The sequence below is a fragment of the Neoarius graeffei genome, chromosome 21 (genome assembly GCF_027579695.1).
Source record: "Neoarius graeffei isolate fNeoGra1 chromosome 21, fNeoGra1.pri, whole genome shotgun sequence".
NCBI classification, from domain to species: domain Eukaryota; kingdom Metazoa; phylum Chordata; class Actinopteri; order Siluriformes; family Ariidae; genus Neoarius; species Neoarius graeffei.
The window spans coordinates 46,454,202-46,476,825 of NC_083589.1; the positions used below are offsets into that span (position 1 = coordinate 46,454,202).

Here is a 22,624-nt window from a genome sequence, read left to right on the forward strand (position 1 = left end):
AAACATTGTTTTTCTTCTTTCTACCTCAAAGCGGTCTAAACATTCACTTTGCTTTCACTATGCTCTTCAAATGTCCTCCGTATCTCGCCCTGCCTCCTCAGTCACAATACCGGTCACCAATATAAAGAGCTTTAAAGGAACAGTCCACCGTACTTCCATAATGAAATATGCTCTTATCTGAATTGAGACGAGCTGCTCCGTACCTGTCCGAGCTTTGCGCGACCTCCCAGTCAGTCAGACGCAGTCAGACGCACTGTCACTCCTGTTAGCAATGTAGCTAGGCTCAGTATGGCCAATGGTATTTTTTGGGGCTGTAGTTAGATGCGACCAAACTCTTCCACGTTTTTCCTGTTTACATAGGTTTATATGACCAGTGATATGAAACAAGTTCAGTTACACAAATTGAAACGTAGCGATTTTCTATGCTATGGAAAGTCCGCACTATAATGACAGGCGTACTAACACCTTCTGCGCGCTTCAGCAGCGCATTGATACGGAGTTCAGATATCAATGCGCTGCCGAAGCGCGCAGAAGGTGTTAGTACGCCTGTCATTATAGTGCGGACTTTCCATAGCATAGAAAATCGCTACGTTTCAATTTGTGTAACTGAACTTGTTTCATATCACTGGTCATATAAACCTATGTAAACAGGAAAAACGCGGAAGAGTTTGGTCGCATCTAACTACAGCCCCAAAAAATACCATTGGCCATACTGAGCCTAGCTACGTTGCTAACAGGAGTGACAGCGCGTCTGACTGCGTCTGACTGACTGGGAGGTCGCGCAAAGCTCGGACAGGTACGGAGCAGCTCGTCTCAATTCAGATAAGAGCATATTTCATTATGGAAGTACGGTGGACTGTTCCTTTAAGCGCTACACGACTGCAGATAGCATAGCTTTTTAGAAACGCGTGTCAAATTCTCCTTCACCAATGCAGTGTTGTTCTAATAGATTACAGAGGTAGCGAGCTAAACGCTAGTGAGTACACACATCAAAATCCAAATCAACTTCATTGCTGCAAGTCTTTACGCTACAAGATATAGGTGAGGAAACTAATTAGGACTTCATTAGTAATCGGCCAGATTGCATGAATGCTCTCTGCAGCATTCCACACAGTCCTGAGATAAAAACTTAAAAGCGCTGTTCCCTCTTTCTTGGCCATTTTAGTATTTCTAAAGAAAAAAAAAGTGTCTTGAACAAAAAAAGGTGCTACAAAGCTGTAAATAAAAGATGAATTAAAGACTATATTCCTAAAACCTTTCACACTTGTGGATGCTCGCCTTTCCACATTTAAATATCAACATTTATAGAAACGAAACAAAAAGAACCAACCAAAAACAATATTAGTATTCAACTGACTAATTTTGGCAACACTGTCCTCTGTTGTATATTCCCATTGGCGTCAGTCATTTGTGCCAGGTTAGTCCTTAATTTTGAGGCTGAACTTGATGTAGGAGGTAATTTGGAGATAGAGGTTATAGCACCTGTGCCCTCAGTGATTCGCTTTACGGTACTTTTCTCCCCAGTGGGAGGTTTTGGCAAGCGTCTTCTCAGCCACTGGTGGCGGAGGGCCTGACTTGGAGTCATACGCAAAGCCGGGTCCCACTCCAGACACTGCTTGAGGAAGTCCAAAAAGAGGGGGTCGTCACAGCCCTTAAGCGCTGTTACCCAATCCTTGCTTCCTGGTGGACCGCGAAGCTTGCCCCTCCGTGACCGTCCACCGTTTAGTGTGACTGTGCCATCAGGTAAGGTTGTGACTGTGCAGTAACGAGGATATCCCTTTGAGCTGACAAAATTTTTGGCTCTCTTGGAAGAATCCAACAGCTTCTGGGAAGGCATGCCCAGTAGCTCTATGACACATGCTAGCTGGTCCCCTTCATCTTCCCCAGGCAAGAGAGGGTACCCTGTTAGTAATTCCGCTAAAATACAACCCAGGCTCCACATATCGATTGGCATCCCATAGCGAGAACCCAGAATGACCTCTGGTGCCCGATAAAAGCGTGACTGGATGTAAGTATAGACCCGCTGGTGTTCAAAGCAGCTGGATCCGAAGTCGATCACTTTTATCCCACTGCGTCCCTGCTGCTTCAAGAGGATGTTCTCGGGTTTGAGGTCACAATGAATGATCCTGTTTTTGTGCAAGGAGTCCAGGCACTGCAGGATAGAGTGCGCAAACTTACGCACCAGCTGCAAGCTGAAGCCCTGAAACTTGTTTTTCTTAATGAGCTCATACAGGTTCATGCTGAGTAACTCGAATGTCATGCAGATGTGGTTGCGGAATGTGAAGTTCTCCAGCATGTGGATGACATTCATAGTAGTGTCTTTGTCCTGCTTGCGCAAGTGCTCCAGGATCCGTATCTCCTCAGCTGCTTGGCGGTGAAACCGCTTCTCGTTGCGCACCATTTTCAAGGCCACATGCTGATGGGCCTTATGGTCATAGGCCTTCACTACTTGTCCAAAACTGCCCTTACCAATGACCTTCAATACCTCGTACCTGTAGGCTATATGGTCATGGGGTACATGGATATAAGAGCCCTGATCATCATCATAACCGCCGTTATTTGAGCCCCCGACCACACCTGGCCGTTTCTTAGCATTTGGTCCGACGAAGAAGATTTCAGGGTAGTTGAAAATCTCTTGGTGTTCAAATGCTGTCAGTTTAGACATGTACTGCTTCATGGCCTGCTCGGGAGTAATAGGGGCTACCTTGGGCTTGCTTTCAGTGGATTTGGTGGAAGCCGAACTGCCCTCCCGACATTGGCTGCTTTCTTGTTGCCTCTCCGGCAAGGGCAAGCCCGTTCGGCCTACTGGCGTCAACCCATTTGGCTGTGTAGTCAACACTGTCCGTTTATTGCTGTTTTCCTCAAACAGCTGTTGAACGTGGATCTGCTGGTGGTTTCCAACATGCAGATGGTCATTCATTGTGTTCTTATTGCCTCCAACCTAGCAAAAGCACAAAGAAAATCTTCTATTAGAGAACTAATGGAAGCAGAATACAAAAGAAAAACACACACACACTACTAATCTGAGATCAAAGGGTCAGCGGTATTCTTCAAGGTTCTGACAATCATATTCAAATCAGGACAATGGCAGCTATTAAAACAGGATCTTCATGTACAGTAGTTTGCTCCGAGATTTAATGCATTCAAGATTTCATGCGAAATTAGGCGGGAAGATTATTTTAAGTAATATCTCAGAAGACTTCAGACTACATTCTGCTGCCCTCTGCACCTTTCTTAGCATAGTGTAAAGCTGCGTACAATGCAACTAGTTTCAGAATACAAATCGAGCATGCCAAGCACGCTCAGGACACAGAGCAACTAAAGCTTTCTTGTGTATTTTTAGCAAGAACAAAGGTGGCTTAGGCACACACTATAAATACACACGCGACCACAGAAGGGAAAACCTAAGTTATGAAATGTATCACTGCATCCCCAGTAATCTGCAGACAGACAGCACACAGCATATTGTGTTTGATTAGTCGTCTTTTATTACATATTATGATTCCAGGACTTGTCCGACATTTCATAGCTTCAGATCTGAAAACATGAACAAAAGCTGAACTTTGTTTACCAAAAACATCAGGCATGCATTTCCTGCTTTCTTGATGTTTTCAAGAAAGCAGGCATGCATTTCCTGGTTTCCTGAACGAGGTTTGTGATTGTCTCCATGAATTGTTTTGCCATGACATCCTGTGGAAGTAGTCAAACTGGCTCTGTATGCATCTTGGGCTCAGAGGGGTTACAGTGGGTTCCTTCCACATTAATTGTGCGCTATTGTGTGCAAGAGGTGAATGTTTATTGCTTAAATTAAGACAACTAGGGTTCTTGTTCGTCTCTGGCTCGTCAAAGCGTAAACAGATTGAAGAAAACGCATGACTGAAATTAGTTACCAGTGCCTCATTACCGTAGTTAATCAATATCCAGTCTCGACATGGAACTTCTTGGTATTTCAAGACCCATAAGCAAGGATGAAAAGTTTACTCTCAAACAAAGAGCCGTGGTGTCAAAACACACAAAAACTGCAACACCAATATGCTTTATGTAACTGTGAGTCTAACGAACAGAGAAGTCGAATAACCTCATGTAGAACACGGCATATGGAAGCTACAGGTCTCGTGTCAGAGTGAAGACATGTGTCCTGACAGCTGCACAGGACACACAACTGGAGCCGAACAAAAGACAGCGTGGACAGCATAACAATTATTTTAACACTCCTGTAACTAGTTTCCATCCTCTTTGGTAGAATGTAGCGGAAATAAGTTTGCTAATATCCTTTTGATAAACACAGCACTGGAGGTCAAATGAGAACAGAAATAATTCAACGTATTTTTAAAAAAAAAAAGAATATATAAATAAAGGGCAGAATACCTATTGCAGTCTTACCCCATTCACATATAATTAATGTATGTGACTCCTATATCTCAGTATTATTAAGTAATATCTGAACACGGCGTTTATTTACAACCACTAACATGGTAGATACAGTTTACATCGCAAACACTCAGGATCCTGAAACCTTTTTTCTTTTTCCACTTATTTCAAGGTGATATTAAAAAAAGTTCATATTTTCCATTAACATTAGATTGCACAATTACATTATGTACAGCACCAGTCAAAAGTTTGGGCACCCCTACCCTTTCCCAAGCTTTTCTGTATTTTGATAAATTTTTTAAAAATTGAATAAAAATTCAGTTTAAAAATATTCTGATCTTTTATCTTCTAGTTTTAATTGATTTTATATATATATATATATATATATATATATATATATATATATATATATATATATATATATCTCAAAATGACCAGTTTAGTTTTTCTGTAACGCACACTGTACCAGTCAAAAGTTTGTACACCCCTACTCATTCATAGGTTTTTCTGTACTTTGACTATTTTCTACATTGTAGAACAATACTCAAAAGAAGACGAACAACTTTTGTTCATCACACACTTGTGAAATTCCGCTCTGCATTTAACCCATCTGAAACAGTGAACACACACAGAGCAGTGGGCAGCCATGCTAACAGCGCCCAGGGAGCAGTTGGGTGCTTCGCTCAAGGGCACCTCAACCCAAGTGCCGTCCCATATTAACCTAACCGCATGTCTTTGAACTGTGGGGGAAACCGGAGCACCCGGAGGAAACCCACGCAGACATGGGGAGAACATGCAAACTCCACACAGAAAGGCCCCCGCCAGCTGCTGGGCTCGAACCCAGAACCTTCTTGCTGTGAGGCGACCGTGCTAACCACTACAACACCGTGCCACCCACTGCCCAAAACATCAGAACTATGAAATAACATATGGAACATAATATGGAATTAAGTAGTAAATTTAAAAAAAAAAGTGTTCAAGAAAATACGTTTCATATTTTAGATTCTTCAAAGTATCCACCATTTATCTTGATGATGCTTTGCACACTATTGGCATTATCTTAACCAGCTTCATGAGGTAGTCACCTACCCTGTGTTCAAAACCACTCACTCATTCACTACTCCCTACTCCCTATATAGGGAATTAGTATATAGAGGACTATATCGTGAGTTCATTGATAAAATGAAAAAACGCTTTCGGACACTACTCCGGCGTGCTGCTTTTTATGTCATTACTGTTGCACAATTAAAACGTGCCAGATCAGTCGGCTGGTGGGTTTTCAAAATAATAAATACATGCCTGTATTTTTGTGATAAATCCATATTATACTCAGAGACTCAGATTGCTGGCGCGCCCGCGTCTAAGACGCACTATTTCGAATAATGAACGCATTGTCGAGAGGGGCAGGGGCCAATATGGACGCGAGCATTTTATACCCTATTTGGAACATTTCGTGGCATATTACAGACCCTCCAGGATTTCACGATGTTGCGATTTGCAACTTCAACGCAAATTCAACCAATCCCCGTGAATTCAGGGCGGTGTTGCAATTATATTCAATCACCGCAACTTTCCCGCAAATTTGACCAATCGTTGGAGTCGTCTTGAGGTGACGTCGACAAACTACCTTCTGCCTTACTTCCAGTGTTGCCAGATTGGGCGGTTTCCCGCCCAGTTGGGGGGTTTCAAGTGCATTTTGGCGGGTTTTGAACATATTTTGGGCTGGAAAACGTCAGCAGTATCTGGCAACACTGCTTACTTCCGTGTTTCCGTTCAAGAGAAGCAGCATGTGCGAGTCAGTGTTTATATAGGCTTACATTCTGTTACTGAAAGTGTGTTATGTTTACAGTGAAGGACTGTGTGCACTTTACATTGTTTTTTTTACTTAATACAAGAAATTAATGGATGCCAACATTTTTGCCAAAAAGGTATTTTATTTTCCATTGTTTAGGCAGCTTCAGCATCATACTGTGAGATTCTGTTCAAATTGTTTTTTTTTCTTCTATGAAGCCTGAGCCATTTATTTTATTAGTTTATAATTATTGTTTAATTTAGTCTTCAGGAGAGACTGCCTGCACAAAGTACTAGTATTAATAGTTTTTTTTTCTTACATGAAAGCTGAGGCATTTATATTATATTTTAAGGTAATTTCATGTTGTGCTGTGAGGTTCTATGCACTTTAACTTTTGAACCAACAGGTGCATTTGGATAAGTAAAGCCTATTTTTCTGCATTTTTGCAGTCCTGGTAATCTTTTATATTGGTAAAGTTGTTTATAGGACCATTTCTCAGTGTCTTTGTTTGTTTAATCAATAGTTTTTCAGTAATAACTTAATATTTAACATATCTCTCAATTTTAAATCACAAAAAGAGAAAATCGCAACAATTTCTCACAACTTTCACTTCCTCCCGCAATGTAATCGCAACAAAAACCTAAAAAACACCGCAACTTTCATCGCAATTTTTTGGAAAAACCCCCGCGACATCAGACATTTTAGCCCGCAACAATCACAAAAAAGGCCCGCAAAATACTGGGGGGACTGGTATTACTTGACTTCATGGTCTCAATATCGAAAATCTTGCACAAATATGCAACTTCCAACACAATTATCTGGATATTCCACAGATTTCAGCATCGGATGAATTTGTTTTGACCGCCGCCATATTGAATATACATCGGACCTGTTCGTGTATTTCCGCCGCCCCGTTTGTAGCGTCCCAAGCGAGTAAAACCTGATCCAAGTCTTTCGCTAGGTGGCATCTTACGGTCTATGTACGAATATTCGAAAGAGACAAGAAAACATGGATAAGAAAAAAAAGAAAAATACATCTATTTTGTCATTCTTCGGCAGAAAGAGAGTACATTCACCTGAAAAAACTGATACCCCTGATACCCAAGGTAATTACTCATACTAGATTTACAACAACAACTACTACAACAGCAACCACTACTACTACTACTACCACTGCCACTACCACTAGTGACTACTACTACTATAGACCTACACCAAACTGAAAACAAGTTAATAAAATAAATTATAATTTACAGGGAGGAGATAATACAGATGTGATATATAGTGGCCTGTGATTGAATTCCAAAATATTGCCACTGATTAAACAATCTCAATATATTTGGTTGAAGCATTGATTTTTGTCATCTACATTGCTTCATATGGCTTCTAATACCAAAAAAAAAACAGAATTGAGAAGAAAAAAACAGCCCCTGGGCTGCCCCAGCTGTTCATTGGGCTCGCTTCGCTCACTAGGTTCGCTTCAACTGAAGGATAATCACTGGGCCCCCCATTGCAGAAATGGGCCCCTGTTTTTTCCCAGGAGGGGCCCTGTGGGCCCCTTGACCTGCAAAACAATCCGAGTCTCTGTATACTGAGCGCATTTTCCACATTAATAAATACAAAGTACCTGCATCTTTCAGTTCTTTTAAATCAAGGCTGAATACTTTCTTTTTTGCCGCCGCTTTTTATTAAATCAAATTTGAGGCTTTTGATTTCTTTCAGCGCGACCGCAATGCATGATGGGATATATTGCTTGGTTAGTGACCGCTGGTTGTACACTACTTTTCGTGATGCATTGTGGGATACTTTGAGTGCACTATATAGCATGTAATAATTCTCACTATACATTCAGACAGCACTACAAAATGGCGTCCTCACTAAATGAGTATAGTCCACTATATAGTGAGTAGGGAGTAATGTCGGACACAGGACTAGAATGCTTTTCGTTGAACAGGTGCACCTCGTCAAACGTTAATTAGTGCATTAGTTTCTTGCCTTCGTAATGTGTTTGAGATCAAACAGTAAAGACTAAAAATACGGTAAATATCCCTATTGCACAACTGTAGTAATTCGTACTACGTCAAAACCGCTCAACTAAGTAAAGAGAAACGACATCTATCATTACTTTAAGACATGAAGTGTCTTAATAAAAATAAATAAAAACCATTGAATTAGAAGGCATGTCCAAACTTTTGACTGGTACTGTATGCATTCCTGTTCTGTTCACTCTGAGTCATGCTGCCAGCAAATAACACACAGCTTAACTTTTCTCTTAAAATTATATTTTGAGGCGGCACAGTGGTGTAGTGGTTAGCGCTGTCGCCTCACAGCAAGAAGGTCCGGGTTCGAGCCCCGTGGCCGGCGAGGGCCTTTCTGTGCGGAGTTTGCATGTTCTCCCCGTGTGGGTTTCCTCCGGGTGCTCCGGTTTCCCCCACAGTCCAAAGACATGCAGGTTAGGTTAACTGGTGACTCTAAGGCCCTGTCCACACGGCAACGGATTCAGGTGACTCCGATACAATTGCTTATCGTTTAGGCCTGGCGTCCACACGGCACCGGCGTTTTGGGTGCCCAAAACGCAATCTTTTTGAGAACGGGTTCCAGAGTGGAAAGATCTGGCAACGTTGCCGTTGTGAAGTCGTCTGGATGAGTAGAACGGATTTGTTTACGATGACGTCACAACCACATGACTGTGAGTGCTTCACGCCGGGTAGAAGTGTAACAAATATCACCAGGAAAAAGCCTTACAGAGCTCTAGTGAGAGTGAAACACGAGCTTGGATATTATTATTATTATTATTATGTTCAGTGTTAGTTCACAGTAGTAATGCAAGAAGCAGAATAGTGACAGTAATAGTGAAGCAAAAACATGCAATTGTACAAACACTGCAGCTCTACAGCAAAATATTCATTTATGAAATGGTCCGATTCTTAACACCAGTAGTGCCAATGATCTTCTCATTGCAATGCGATGCGAGTTGTCAACAAATTCTATAACTTGGTTCATGAAACGCGCTGACAAAATATTTTCACTGTGAATATTTATTGTGTAATGGTGTAAAGTGAGAGAGAGAGAGAGAGAGAGAGAGAGAGAGAGAGAGAGACTCTGCCCTTAGGGCAGAGTCAATCCCGCCAGCAAAAATAGGGAAAAAAAGGAGCAATCTCATCTCTTCAGATGTTGATTTAAGTCCAACAATACATTCCTCAAAAAGGGCGTAGAGGAGCAAATTAATCCATCAACGTGTAACATTCAATTTATTCCGGACCATTAAAGACGCCGCCTTCCGCGTAGAATCATACGTCATCCTCGCCGCCATATTGGATAGGTCATAGCGGAGCATAAAGATTCATGTGCTGCCTTTAACTGTACCAACAGGTTTACCGTCCAAACGAGATCACATGGGATTACCTTTCACAGGTGAGAAACAACAAATTAATCCATCAACATGTAGCATTCAATTTATTCCGGACCATTAAAGACGCTGCCTTCCGCGTAGAATCATACGTCATCCTCGCCGCCATATTGGAGAGGTCAAAGCGGAGAATAAAGATTAGCTGCGTTTAACTGTACCAACAGGTTTGCCGTCCAAACGAGATCACATGGGATTACCTTTCACAGGTGAGACTGGAAAAATACTTTTCATTGTATTTGATCATTATAATGTAATTTTACGAACAGATTTTCCTGACTTTGTGGCTAATATGAAGTCTCGCGCATAACAGTTTATGCGCATGCGTCCTTACTTCTTCTACTGTTCTGGTGTCTCCGAAGGGACCGTCTTACAGCGCCCCTAGAGGTGTGGCATGTGTATTGCATCATTTTCAGCAAGCGTTGCGTTGCCATATGGACCTGATATTTTACTGATCGTTGCCCATTTGGACGCGATATATTTTTAAATAACATCTCGTTGCCGTTGTCGTGTGGATGTAGCCTAAATTGACCGTAGGTGTGAATGTGAGTGTTGTCTGTGTCTATGTGTCAGCCCTGCGATAACCTGGCGACTTGTCCAGGGTGTACCCCGCCTTTCGCCCGTAGTCAGCTGGGATAGGCTCCAGCTTGCCTGCGACCCTGTAGAACAGGATAAAGCGGCTACAGATAATGAGATGAGATGAGATTATATTTTGAAGAGAAGCATAGCTCAAGATTAAAGTGTTTATTTCCAGGATTTGTAATACGAGTTCAGTCTTGAAAGATGCACACCAGTGAGGTCAGCTAATTAAGCTATTTGAGCTTCCATGCTTTAGTTGTGTTAGAACTGCTAAATAAAGATGGCTTCATAGTTGAATGTAACTGGCACTAATACTCCGTTTCACTCAGCACAGAGTAAAAATACAACCAAGACAGGAAGGATGTTTCTTCACAAAAGAGACACGGCAAGACAGAATTTCGTTCAGGTATTTCAAAAACACTGGGTAATCAGAGATTTCCGACCGTGTTGTTTCATGTGAGCGAACCGACCAGTAGGTCTAGACTGTTATTGAAGCCTGTAATGGTTCAGGCTGATGAGGTGGTTCTCTTTCACCCATCCCCCACCAACGTCAAGCTCCACAGCTCAGCATACAATATGTTAAGCCATGCCTAATTGTGTTCATTGCCTACATTACCAATGACAGGACACAAGGCCATAGTTCACATCTGTATTAGTGCACTACTTTACAATGAAAGCCTTTCTGTCCTTTTCAGTCTGGCTTAATAAGGAATACAGACAAGACTGTTGGTCTGGATCTATCAGCACTGAAGCTCATGTATAATAGATGTTTATTTTCAGAGCCTGACAAGTATTCTTCAAGCGATACCTGTTGATAACTGCTGTGACAAATTATACATTATATTATGTGACAAGTATACATTTTGTGGAGAGCCAGACTTTTTCATTTTGGATGGTTCTACAGAGATCCTAAAGACATAACAACAAAGTAATAAAGTACATCATTCAGACAATACATGTTTTAGTATTTATTACACTGATATTTACGTTTTATTATACATCGGTCATGTTTAAGATCATCCACGATATTGCGTTTTCTCTTTCTTTAATAAGCTAAAGGGGTCAGACTAACAAAACCCATGTGTAATTCATCCCTCGAACCCTGTTACATATTTAGCCAGTCCTACAGAGTAGAACATTCACCTCCACTGTAATGTGCAAATCTTTTTTTAAAAAAAGGGTTTGACATTGAACAAGTAAACACACAGCCGGTTTGTTTTTAACAAAATAGGTAATATAGAGTGAATGGCGTGTTAAAACGGGTGTAAATCCAGTACATCAGTCCAACTGGTCCCTTAAAGCCAGTTGCCAGAAGCCTCTGCACTAAGCAGTCAATCACCATTTCCGATGCCATCAATATTCCACAACAATGCACAAACAATCCGCCATAGATCATAAGCTGTAACGTCAAATTGCACATATTTTGCCAAAATAGTTCTATTTAAAATTCTTTCAACAGATCCATTCCACTTTCACATGGGTATTCCTTTGTAATGGACCAGAACCGACCTCGGCTGTGTCGAAGAAAAGAAAGTAAATCAGGCATACTGTGTTCCAAACATCCACGTATGACACATGGATGAAGAAAAAGTTCAAGACAGGTTTCGAAGGGATCACCAACAGTGAATTTGCTGACGTTTTGCTGCAGCATGCACACGGTGGCCCATATGTAAACAAAAACAGCACACTGTATTCCGCGATGGATGTGTTGGCTCCGTTAAGAACAAAACCACAAAATGGTCTGACTGCAGAACGAGTTTTAAAATCAGGTTAGACGACGAGTGTAAACGTCCTGGACATGCCAATGTTTTGAGTAATGAATGTTTGACGGCACAGCGGTGTCGTGATTATGACAGACGCGTGTGCGTGTAGCCATTATGATAGACCTGTGTGTGAGATGACGTAGTTATAGTGGACCTGTACCGTGAGCGAGTTGCCGTTCCTGAGAGGTGGCAGTGTGATGGGTGATGGTGGCTCGCTCCCTGCTCCAGACCGGACCGCCCCGGTGCACAGCTCACCCCCTTTACCTGTTTACGAACAAAACAGACACATCTCTTTAGAACAAACAGCCTGACACACTGGCTGACTACATGAAACCTGCAGCCTGTACGGTATACATGCATATGATTGTGCTCCTATAAAACTGATCCTAAGTTTCCTCTGGATAAACGAGCAGCTCTGGACTAGAAACCAGAACCTGCTGGATATGAATGTGGTGTGAAAAAAGGGCTGGTGGTAGGAAATACATCTGAACACACAAACACGAGCATATCGAAACGAAGCTAATAACAACAAGAGATATTTTTTCGGTCATTTCATTTACAAAAGGTATACCATTCTATACCCATGCCATTCTAGTTCAAAAGGTATACCATTCTATACCCATGCCAAGGTATACCATTCTATACCCATGCCATTCTAGTTCAAAAGGTATACCATTCTATACCCATGCCAAGGTATACCATTCTATACTCATGCCATTCTAGTTCAAAAGGTATACCATTCTATACCCATACCATTCTAGTTCAAAAGGTATACCATTCTATACCCATACCATTCTAGTTCAAAGACTAAACATCTGTAAAGAGAAACAGATAAACAGTATCCAGCATGAAAACACGGCTACAGCTACAAGCTACTTTGTAGCAGCCAGTAGAAAACCGAAAGCGCCTGTTTGGGTTTTTGTTGCTTTTTATTATTGTTACTATTATTATGATTATGATTATTATTATTAAACCTTTGTGCTATTCTGGAGTGAATAAATGCATCTGTCTAATCCAGTGTCCAGGGTGGATACTGTAGCTAAAGCAGAGCTTATAATCAGACTTTGAGCTTCTTACCAGTCGGGTAGACAGCAGCACAGGGTTTCTTGGTTAACATGGCCGCTGGAGAGTCACACACACGCAGAGAGAGAGAGAGAGAGAGAGAGAGAGAGAGAAAGAAAAAACACCCTACTCCTGAAACTGCCCTCCTCCTCCCCCTGTCGGCTGCGCGATCAGCACCGACTTCAATCAGCTACATCCAGACGGGCTGCGACCCAACACCGGCGCCGCGCACTACACCACCTCCATCCCGTGCTACCACCATCACTCAGGCACGCGCCACGCAAACAACAGCAACCCCGCACCGGTCCGAGTGTGCACGCGCCGAACGACCGACGAGTTCCGGTGCTAGCATGGTAATAAGCGCCTTCTCCGGTGCTCTCTGAGTAAAGCCCACACTGTGGGAGTCGCTGTGGGTGTTGCCTAGTTTATCTGGCCTCCACCTCTCTCTCTCTCTCTCTCTCTCTCTCTCTTTCTCTCTGTCTTTCGCTTTCTGTGTTTGAGCATACAGTGGGGCAAAAAAGTATTTAGTCAGCCACTAATTGTGCAAGTTCTCCCACTTAAAAAGATGAGAGAGGCCTGTAATTTTCATCATAGGTACACTTCAACTATGAGAGACAGAATGGGGGGAAAGAATCCAGGAAATCACATTGTCTGATTTTTAAAGAATTTATTTGCAAATTATGGTGGAAAATAAGTATTTGGTCAATAACAAAAGTTCATCTCAATACTTTGTTATATACCCTTTGTTGGCAATGACAGAGGTCAAACGTTTTAATAATAATAATAATAATAATAATAATCTCATCTCATTATCTCTAGCCGCTTTATCCTTCTGCAGGGTCGCAGGCAAGCTGGAGCCTATCCCAGCTGACTACAGGCGAAAGGCGGGGTACACCCTGGACAAGTCGCCAGGTCATCACAGGGCTGACACATAGACACAGACAACCATTCACACTCACATTCACACCTACGGTCAATTTAGAGTCACCAGTTAACCTAACCTGCATGTCTTTGGACTGTGGGGGAAACCGGAGCACCCGGAGGAAACCCACGCGGACACGGGGAGAACATGCAAACTCCACACAGAAAGGCCCTCGCCGGCCCCGGGGCTCGAACCCAGGACCTTCTTGCTGTGAGGCGACAGCGCTAACCACTACACCACCGTGCCGCCAATAATAATAATAATAAGTTCAACTTATATAGTGCCTTTCAAGAAACTCAAGGACGCTTTACAATTATAGACAAAGAAAAAAAAAATAATAAAAATTAATAAATGAATAAATAATAAAAAATAAACGTAAAAAGTCCACCAAGTAGGGGTCAGGATGTGATTCCAGTGGTGTAGCAGCCACAGTCCCACCAAAAGGCGCATGAAAACGAGTCCCACATCTCCAGCACAGCCGCCGTGACGCCGTCAGCCACATCGCTCAAACACCACGCCGTGGATCCACAAAGCGAGCACAGAAGCTCCGCCACGCAGAGCGCTGGTGTGTCCCAAACCGCCTGCACAGCCGCCGCAACACCACCGAGCAACATCGCTCGGAACATCACGCCAAGCATTAAAGCGCAGAGCGCTGGACAACCACGAATGTTAAATGAGCAGCGAGCTCACTGCAGTCCACAGCTGGGAGCGCAGGCATCACCCACAGCGAACCAAGGCCTGGAGGGAACCGACGCCCCAAACTGGGTCAGGAGCTACACCACAACTGGCGGACAAAACACTCAAACAAACATCAAACTACACAAACACACAGAAAAAATAAATAAATAAATAAATAAAATGAAAATTGAAAAAAAAGAAAATAAAATTGAAAAAAAAGTACTGGTGAGAAGCGGCAGCCAGAATGCGCTCTCAACCGGAAACGGAAACGAAAAAAAAAAAGAGAAAAAGTCTTCTGTAAGTCTTCACAAGGTTTTCACACACTGTTGCTGGTATTTTGGCCCATTCCTCCATGCAGATCTCCTCTAGAGCAGTGATGTTTTGGGGCTGTCGCTGGGCAACACGGACTTTCAACTCCCTCCAAAGATTTTCTATGGGGTTGAGATCTGGAGACTGGCTAGGCCACACCAGGACCTTGAAATGCTTCTTATGAAGCCACTCCTTCGTTGCCCGGGCGGTGTGTTTGGGATCATTGTCATGCTGAAAGACCCAGCCACGTTTCATCTTCAGTGCCCTTGCTGATGGAAGGAGGTTTTCACTCAAAATCTCACGATACATGGCCCCATTCATTCTTTCCTTTACACGGATCAGTCGTCCTGGTCCCTTTGCAGAAAAACAGCCCCAAAGCATGATGTTTCCACCCCCATGCTTCACAGTAGGTATGGTGTTCTTTGGATGCAACTCAGCATTCTTTCTCCTCCAAACACGACAAGTTGAGTTTTTACCAAAAAGTTCTATTTTGGTTTCATCTGACCATATGACATTCTCCCAATCCTCTTCTGGATCATCCAAATGCTCTCTAGCAAACTTCAGACAGGCCTGGACATGTACTGGCTTAAGTAGGGGGACACGTCTGGCACTGCAGGATTTGAGTCCCTGGTGGCGTAGTGTGTTATTGATGGTAGCCTTTGTTACTTTGGTCCCAGCTCTCTGCAGGTCATTCACTAGGTCCCCCCATGTGGTTCTGGGATTTTTGCTCACCGTTCTTGTGATCATTTTGACCCCACGGGATGAGATCTTGCGTGGAGCCCCAGATCGAGGGAGATTATCAGTGGTCTTGTATGTCTTCCATTTTTTAATAATTGCTCCCACAGTTGATTTCTTCACACCAAGCTGCTTACCTATTGCAGATTCAGTCTTCCCAGCCTGGTGCAGGTCTACAGCTTTGTTTCTGATGTCCTTTGACAGCTCTTTGGTCTTGGCCATAGTGGAGTTTGGAGTGTGACTGTTTGAGGTTGTGGACAGGTGTCTTTTATACTGATAACGAGTTCAAACAGGTGCCATTAATACAAGTAACGAGTGGAGGACAGAGGAGCCTCTTAAAGAAGAAGTTACAGGTCTGTGAGAGCCAGAAATCTTTCTTGTTTGTAGGTGATCAAATACTTATTTTACAGAGGAATTTACCAATTAATTCATTAAAAATCTTACAATGTGATTTCCTGGATTCTTTCCCCCCATTCTGTCTCTCATAGTTGAAGTGTACCTATGATGAAAATTACAGGCCTCTCTCATCTTTTTAAGTGGGAAAACTTGCACAACTGGTGGCTGACTAAATACTTTTTTGCCCCACTGTATGTAGAGAACTAGCTTTTTACCCAGCTCATTAACTCTTATATCTTCTTTAATCCTGGCAGCCTCCTCGAACCCATCCATCCATTATCTGTAGCCGCTTATCCTGTCCTACAGGGCCACAGGCAAGCTGGAGCCTATCCACATATCCACAAACAACCATTCACACTCACATTCACACATACGGTCAATTTAGGGCCACCAATTAGCCTAACCTGCATGCTTTTGGACTGTAGGGGAAACCGGAGCACCCGGAGGAAACCCATGCGGACATGGGTGCAAAGTCCACACAGAAAGGCCCCTGTTGGCCGCTGGGCTTGAACCCAGGACCTTCTTGCTGTGAGGCGACAGTGCTAACCACTACACCACCCTCCTCAAACCTTTTTTTTTCTCAGATTAATTAGCCACTTATCCTGTCGCAGGGAAGCTGGAGCCTGACTATGTACACCCTGGACAAGTCGCCAGGTTATCGCAGGGCTAACACAAACAGCCATTCAAACTCACATTCACACCTAGAGTCAATTTAGAGCCACCAATTAGCTTAACCCTAACCGCGAGTTGGCCTAGTGGTGAGCGTGTCTGCCTCTCGATCAGGAGATCGCAAGTTCGACTCGCGGTCGGGTCATACGAAAGACCATCATAAAAATGGTACGTACTGCCGTCTGGCAAGGCACGTTGCAATACAGATGCAAGTGGGGAGTCAAACTCTCATGGTTACCAGAGGACTAGCCCCCCACTGTAACCCTAGCTATGTAATAGGCGAGAGGCCAAGGGCTACGGAAACCTGCACCGCCCTATGCGCCACATGGCGTGGGAAGGACTTCGATTGATTTGAATTAGCCTAACCGGCATGTCTTTGGACTGTGGAGGAAACCGGAGCACCTGGAGGAAACCCACGCAGACACAATGCAAACTCCACACCCTCACCGGCCGCGAACCCAGGACCTTCTTGCTGTGAGGCAACAGTGCTAACCACTACACCACTGTGCTGCCCCCAGATTAAAGCTAAGGTAGATTATTTTAGCTAGGATCCTTTCATCAACAGAAATGAGGTGCGACAGGACAATCCTCGGTATAACACACAGGGACCACATCACGAATGAAAATATCCACCAGACTGTTGACCAGGCCACATGAGACCCTTCTTACAACAGTTAAGAAAAGAAAACTTAAATGTTATGGCCATGTCACACGTCTAACAAATACTATACTACAGTGCCTGGGGTGCGAAGATGTGGTAGCCAACAGAAGAGATGGGAGGATAACATATGAGAATGGACACATATGAACTTCACAGAAACATTAAGAAGAGTGGAGGATAAAGAGGGTTGGAGGAAGGTTGTAGCCCAAGCATCCATGACGCCCCAACGACCCCGTAGGTCAAGGGATAGGTGAGGTGAGGAGACTATTTCAATAATATTGGCTGTCTTTTTTTCATGGTATATCCAATATATTCTATTCAGCTAGCATGATAATGAACAAGTCGAAGACGAGTAGCTGAATGGAATAGTTTATATACCACGAAAAAATGGCAGCCAATATTATTATTATTATTATTATTATTATTATTATTAAGCCCTATGATGACCTGGTGACTTGTCCAGGGTGTACCCCGCCTTTCGCCCATAGTCAGCTGGGATAGGCTCCAGCTTGCCTGCGACCCTGTAGAAGGATAAAGCGGCTAGAGATAATGAGATGAGATTATTATTATTATTATTATTACTGTATTATTATTATTATTATTATTATACGTACACATTGCTTTCGGGTGTTCAACGCATCTTTCTCTTTCAAAATTCTCTCAAAATCTTCCGTATTTAACGAAGCAAACCTGGCGGCCATGTTTGTTTACAAATTTTCACAGTCGCTCGCTAGCGTAGAAGTTTTACATCTCCAACGTGTCTCTTTTCTAGTTTTTCGATGTCCGTTGATATGTTTTTCTCTTGTAAATATGTGTGAAGAATATCTAATGAAGTTTTTGTCGCCTTTCAGGTGTTCAATGCATCTTTCTGTTTCCCGGCATATAAAGAAATGCTTCTGCGCAGGCACAGCAGAAAACTCTCTCATTGGATATTCACATCAGCTCTGACGTGTGACGTCATGTTGTCTTGACAACCGTGCAGTATCGTAAATCATATCGTTCAACGCTCATTCTCCATTGGGTAGAGTGACGTAATACATGTAGGATAAGCGATATGCTAGAATGCTAGCATGCAATAGGATAAGTGATATGATAGCATGCAATATGCTAACAATATTGCATGCTATCAAACCAAATGAATGAAACCCACTAGAAGGGAATAGAATACATGTTTTTTATTCCATGGAAAAAGTGTTTTGTATGTGTAATAATTTATTTCTTCACACACTCTTTACATCCTGACAGCAACAAATAAATCAGATGCCCTGACAATAAAAAGATGACATGACAATCCATCATCTGCAGCAGTCGCAGGGCTGTAAAAAGTCCATCCAGTCATTTTATTCAGTTCACATGAAATGATTGGATGGTCTGTCTGCCTGTCTACCTGTCATTGCACCTGACTGAAGTCTTCCACAAGGTTAGATAAAGATATTGCGAAGACTAGCGAGCTGGTTGCACAAGAATGGCAGAAAAAAGACAGCCAAAATTTCCATGTTCGTTGTTTACATTCATTATATTCATTCATGTTAGATGTTGTCTTATATGTGAATGAGACATAATGTGGTTGGATATGACAGAGATGTGCTATGCGACACCCCATCCCCCAATAATATACTACTCTTGTGGACTCGCCCGACAGCAGTAGTCAGGCAGTGCACGTTCATGTGTTTTGAAGGGAGCCCTGCAGGCTGTGGGTGGGATTTTTCATTTGGATAATTTCAAAATATAGCATATTCTTGCCCCAGATCGAGGTAGATTATCAGTGGTCTTGTATGTCTTCCATTTTCTAATAATTGCTCCCACAGTTAATTTCTTCACACCAAGCTGCTTACCTATTGCAGATTCAGTCTTCCCAGCCTGGTGCAGGTCTACAATTTTGTTTCTGGTGTCCTTTGACAGCTCTTTGGTCTTGGCCATAGTGGAGTTTGGAGTGTGACTGTTTGAGGTTGTGGACAGGTGTCTTTTATACTGATAACGAGTTCAAACAGGTGCCATTAATACAGGTAACGAGTGGAGAACAGAGGAGCCTCTTAAAGAAGAAGTTACAAGTCTGTGAGAGCCAGAAATCTTGCTTGTTTGTAGGTGACCAAATACTTATTTTACCGAGGAATTTACCAATTAATTCATTAAAAATCAGACAATGTGATTTCCTGGATTCTTTCCCCCATTCTGTCTCTCATAGTTGAAGTGTACCTATGATGAAAATTACAGGCCTCTCTCATCTTTTTAAGTGGGAGAACTTGCACAATTGGTGGCTGACTAAATACTTTTTTGCCTCACTGTAACTTACCTAGCCCATGATGGCTTACAAGGCATTTATAATTACAATATAAACAGCACTAAAATACTGTATAATAATCATAATGCTAGTGGTGCAGTAGTCATCCTGACAGTACTCTACATAGTGAAAATGATCTGCTATTCAATGGTGTTGATCAGCTCATGGTTAATTAGGCTCCCATGTGTTTAAGATAAATGTAAAAAGAAATACCTCAATATCACAGACAAGGGCAGTCAAGAGTTTATGATGTTAGACTGATTGACAATCAATGCACTAAGAGCAGTACTTACCAGTAAGGAATGGAAATATATACACTAAATAACTGAATATTGAGTGAAAACCTTCTTGTTTAAATACATGTCAATCAGTATCAAGTATGTGGTGTAACAACGTGTATGTTATCACTGCTAAACATACAGCATGTGGGTTCACAGATTGCACATCACCCACCACATTACATTACATTAATGGCATTTAGCAGACACTCTTATCCAGAGTGACATACAACATCCCCAGAGTAGCCTGGTGAGCAGTTGGGGGTTAGGTGCCTTGCTCAAGGGCACTTCAGCCATTCCTGCTGGTCCAGGGAATCGAACCAGCAACCTTTTGGTCCCAAAGCTGCTTCTTTAACCATTAGACCAGTGTTTCTCAACCACTGGGCTGCAGCCCATTAGTTGAATTTTTTTTCCAAGTTTGAAACCAAATACTAAATAGTTCAGGATGTTGTAGTGTCCCAAATCCGGTAGCTGGTTTGCCGAATGCTTTTCAAGTGGAATAAATACATTTGTGGGTAAATTAAGAAGAACAAGCCTTTATTTTTGTCACATTCCTCCTCTACATTTAACCTGTGCATGCATACACACACACACACACACACACACACACACACACACACACACACACACACACACACACACACACACAGTGGGCAGAATAAATAAATACGTTTGTGGGTAAATTATATGGATCTGTGATGCCAGCTGGAAGAGAAGAGCAGGGAAGATTAAGAATCGAGCGGCTGTCGTTTGTTTCACCCAATACTAAAACTTGTAGCATCCTAGCGACCATCGCAAAAATGTGGACAAAAAGCCCAGAAATTCCTCCTTCCCTGGGCATAAACGATACATGATGTATCTTGTAGTGTCCTGATCCCCAGATCTTTAACCCAGCCACATATAAAAAGTTGTACTCCTCCATGCTCTTTCAGTTTTTCATCTGTGTGTCCGTGTAGAATGATGTCTGCAGCCCCAGGTAGTTTGAGATATCAGGGAACTCAACGGATGGATAATTTTCCAACTCGCAGGAAAAATCCTTCTTTGTTAGCATGTAAGGATCTAATCCCATTAAGTGGTTTCTATATCCACTTCTTTTGAGTGTACTTCTTGGTTTTAATAACTTGCTTATTTGCTGTAGACAAAATGGCAATAAGTTCTTGTGTTAATCACCCAGACTCAACTTTTGGATCATTAATCCCTTTTGACTGACAATGCCCTGCATGCATGGTTTGGCTTCTGGCACATCCATACAGTTTTAAATACAATACCTACAATCTAAAAAAAAATTTTTATTGCATTATTTAATTCCTGGGCTCCCATCTGTAACAGGGAGTGATGTTGCATCCCATTAATACATTTTACAGTAGATTATTAGATTCTAATAGAATAGATGAGGCGAAATAATTGGGGATCTTTTTTAATGGGCCCCGGCTCGTTACAAGTATGAATACATGGGCACTAAAGTAGAAAAGGTTGAGAACCCCTGCATTAGACCGTGGCTAGAATTACAGTAGTGGTTTCCCATTGCCTTCTACTGGATTATTATAGAAGTTTTCTCCTCTCAACCATTCACACACATGGGAAATTTAGAGTAGCCAGTTAACTGAACTGCATGTCTTTGGACAGTGAGGGAAAACCAGATCACCCAGAGGAAACCCACGCAGACACAGGAAGAACATGCAAATTCCACACAGAAAGGCCCCTGTCAGCCATGAGGTTTGAACCCAGAGCCTTCTTGCTGTGAGGTGACAATGCTAATCACTGCACCACCATGCCATCCTGGTTAGGACTTAGGCTTTGATTTTTGTGGAGTGCTTTCGGTGAATTAGTTAATGATAATATATTGGAATGAACACATTAATATAAACCTGTGATTTGTCTTCCAGCCAGCACTACTGTCATAGCTGCTGTTAACGAAAATTAATCAACACCTGACTGTTCCAATTTGAGTATTCAGCATCACTGTGGTATAAAATGTATTTAGTTACCATTGTGACAAACGACATCATTAGGCAGTCTGCTGTACAGATGTTATCTTTCAGTTTCAACCCCTAATAAATATGTACACTGTAGTGTAAATGTTATTGTGGTCAGTATGACAACATTATTATCATGTACAGCTATTCCTGCCTCATAGAGCCACGTGTTGGGTCACATGCAGTGGGGAGTGAGTGTCCCTGGGAACACTCAGCAGGCACTATGTGAAGAATTATGCCACTGAGAGTGGTGCGGAGTTATTTTCACCAACACGCATAAAAAAGGGTTGATCACAAGCTTATGTCAGCTTCACATCATTGTCTTGACAGACGACTGTCAGGACAGACTGATAAACACCCATTCACTGAGTCACAGCAGTGTGAAACTCCCACATGTTAAAATTGTCAATGAACATGCATTCATAATTTCATAGAAATGCTGTAGTATTGTGTGAACTCAGCTGGTAGAAATTAGGCATTAATAATATTATTATGATTAAGATTGCGAGAGGGCGGCATGGTGGTGTAGTGGTTAGCGCTGTCGCCTCACAGCAAGAAGGTCCTGGGTTCGAGCCCCGGGGCCAGCGAGGGCCTTTCTGTGTGGAGTTTGCATGTTCTCCCCGTGTCCGCGTGGGTTTCCTCCGGGTGCTCCGGTTTCCCCCACAGTCCAAAGACATGCAGGTTAGGTTAACTGGTGACTCTAAATTGACCGTAGGTGTGAATGCAAGTGTGAATGGTTGTCTGTG

General features: G+C 42.5%; 2 protein-coding genes across 2 annotated transcripts in view; both read right to left on the minus strand.

Moving 5' to 3' along the window:
- Positions 1-9,717, minus strand: part of rap1b (RAP1B, member of RAS oncogene family) — a 441,802-nt gene extending 432,085 nt beyond the window's left edge. Inside the window, exon 1 of the mRNA XM_060903253.1 lies at positions 9,707-9,717. The gene's annotated coding sequence lies outside the window, so the exon portion shown is untranslated. The remainder of the gene's footprint in view (positions 1-9,706) is intronic.
- Positions 835-13,356, minus strand: dyrk2 (dual-specificity tyrosine-(Y)-phosphorylation regulated kinase 2). The gene is made up of 3 exons (XM_060903249.1): positions 12,989-13,356; positions 12,072-12,175; positions 835-2,941 (listed from the first exon to the last, which is right to left on the minus strand). Exons 1-3 carry the CDS (start codon positions 13,026-13,028, stop codon positions 1,349-1,351), a joined length of 1,737 nt encoding a protein of 578 aa, XP_060759232.1. The 5' UTR covers positions 13,029-13,356; the 3' UTR covers positions 835-1,348.
- Between the last annotated feature and the right edge of the window lie 9,268 nt (positions 13,357-22,624).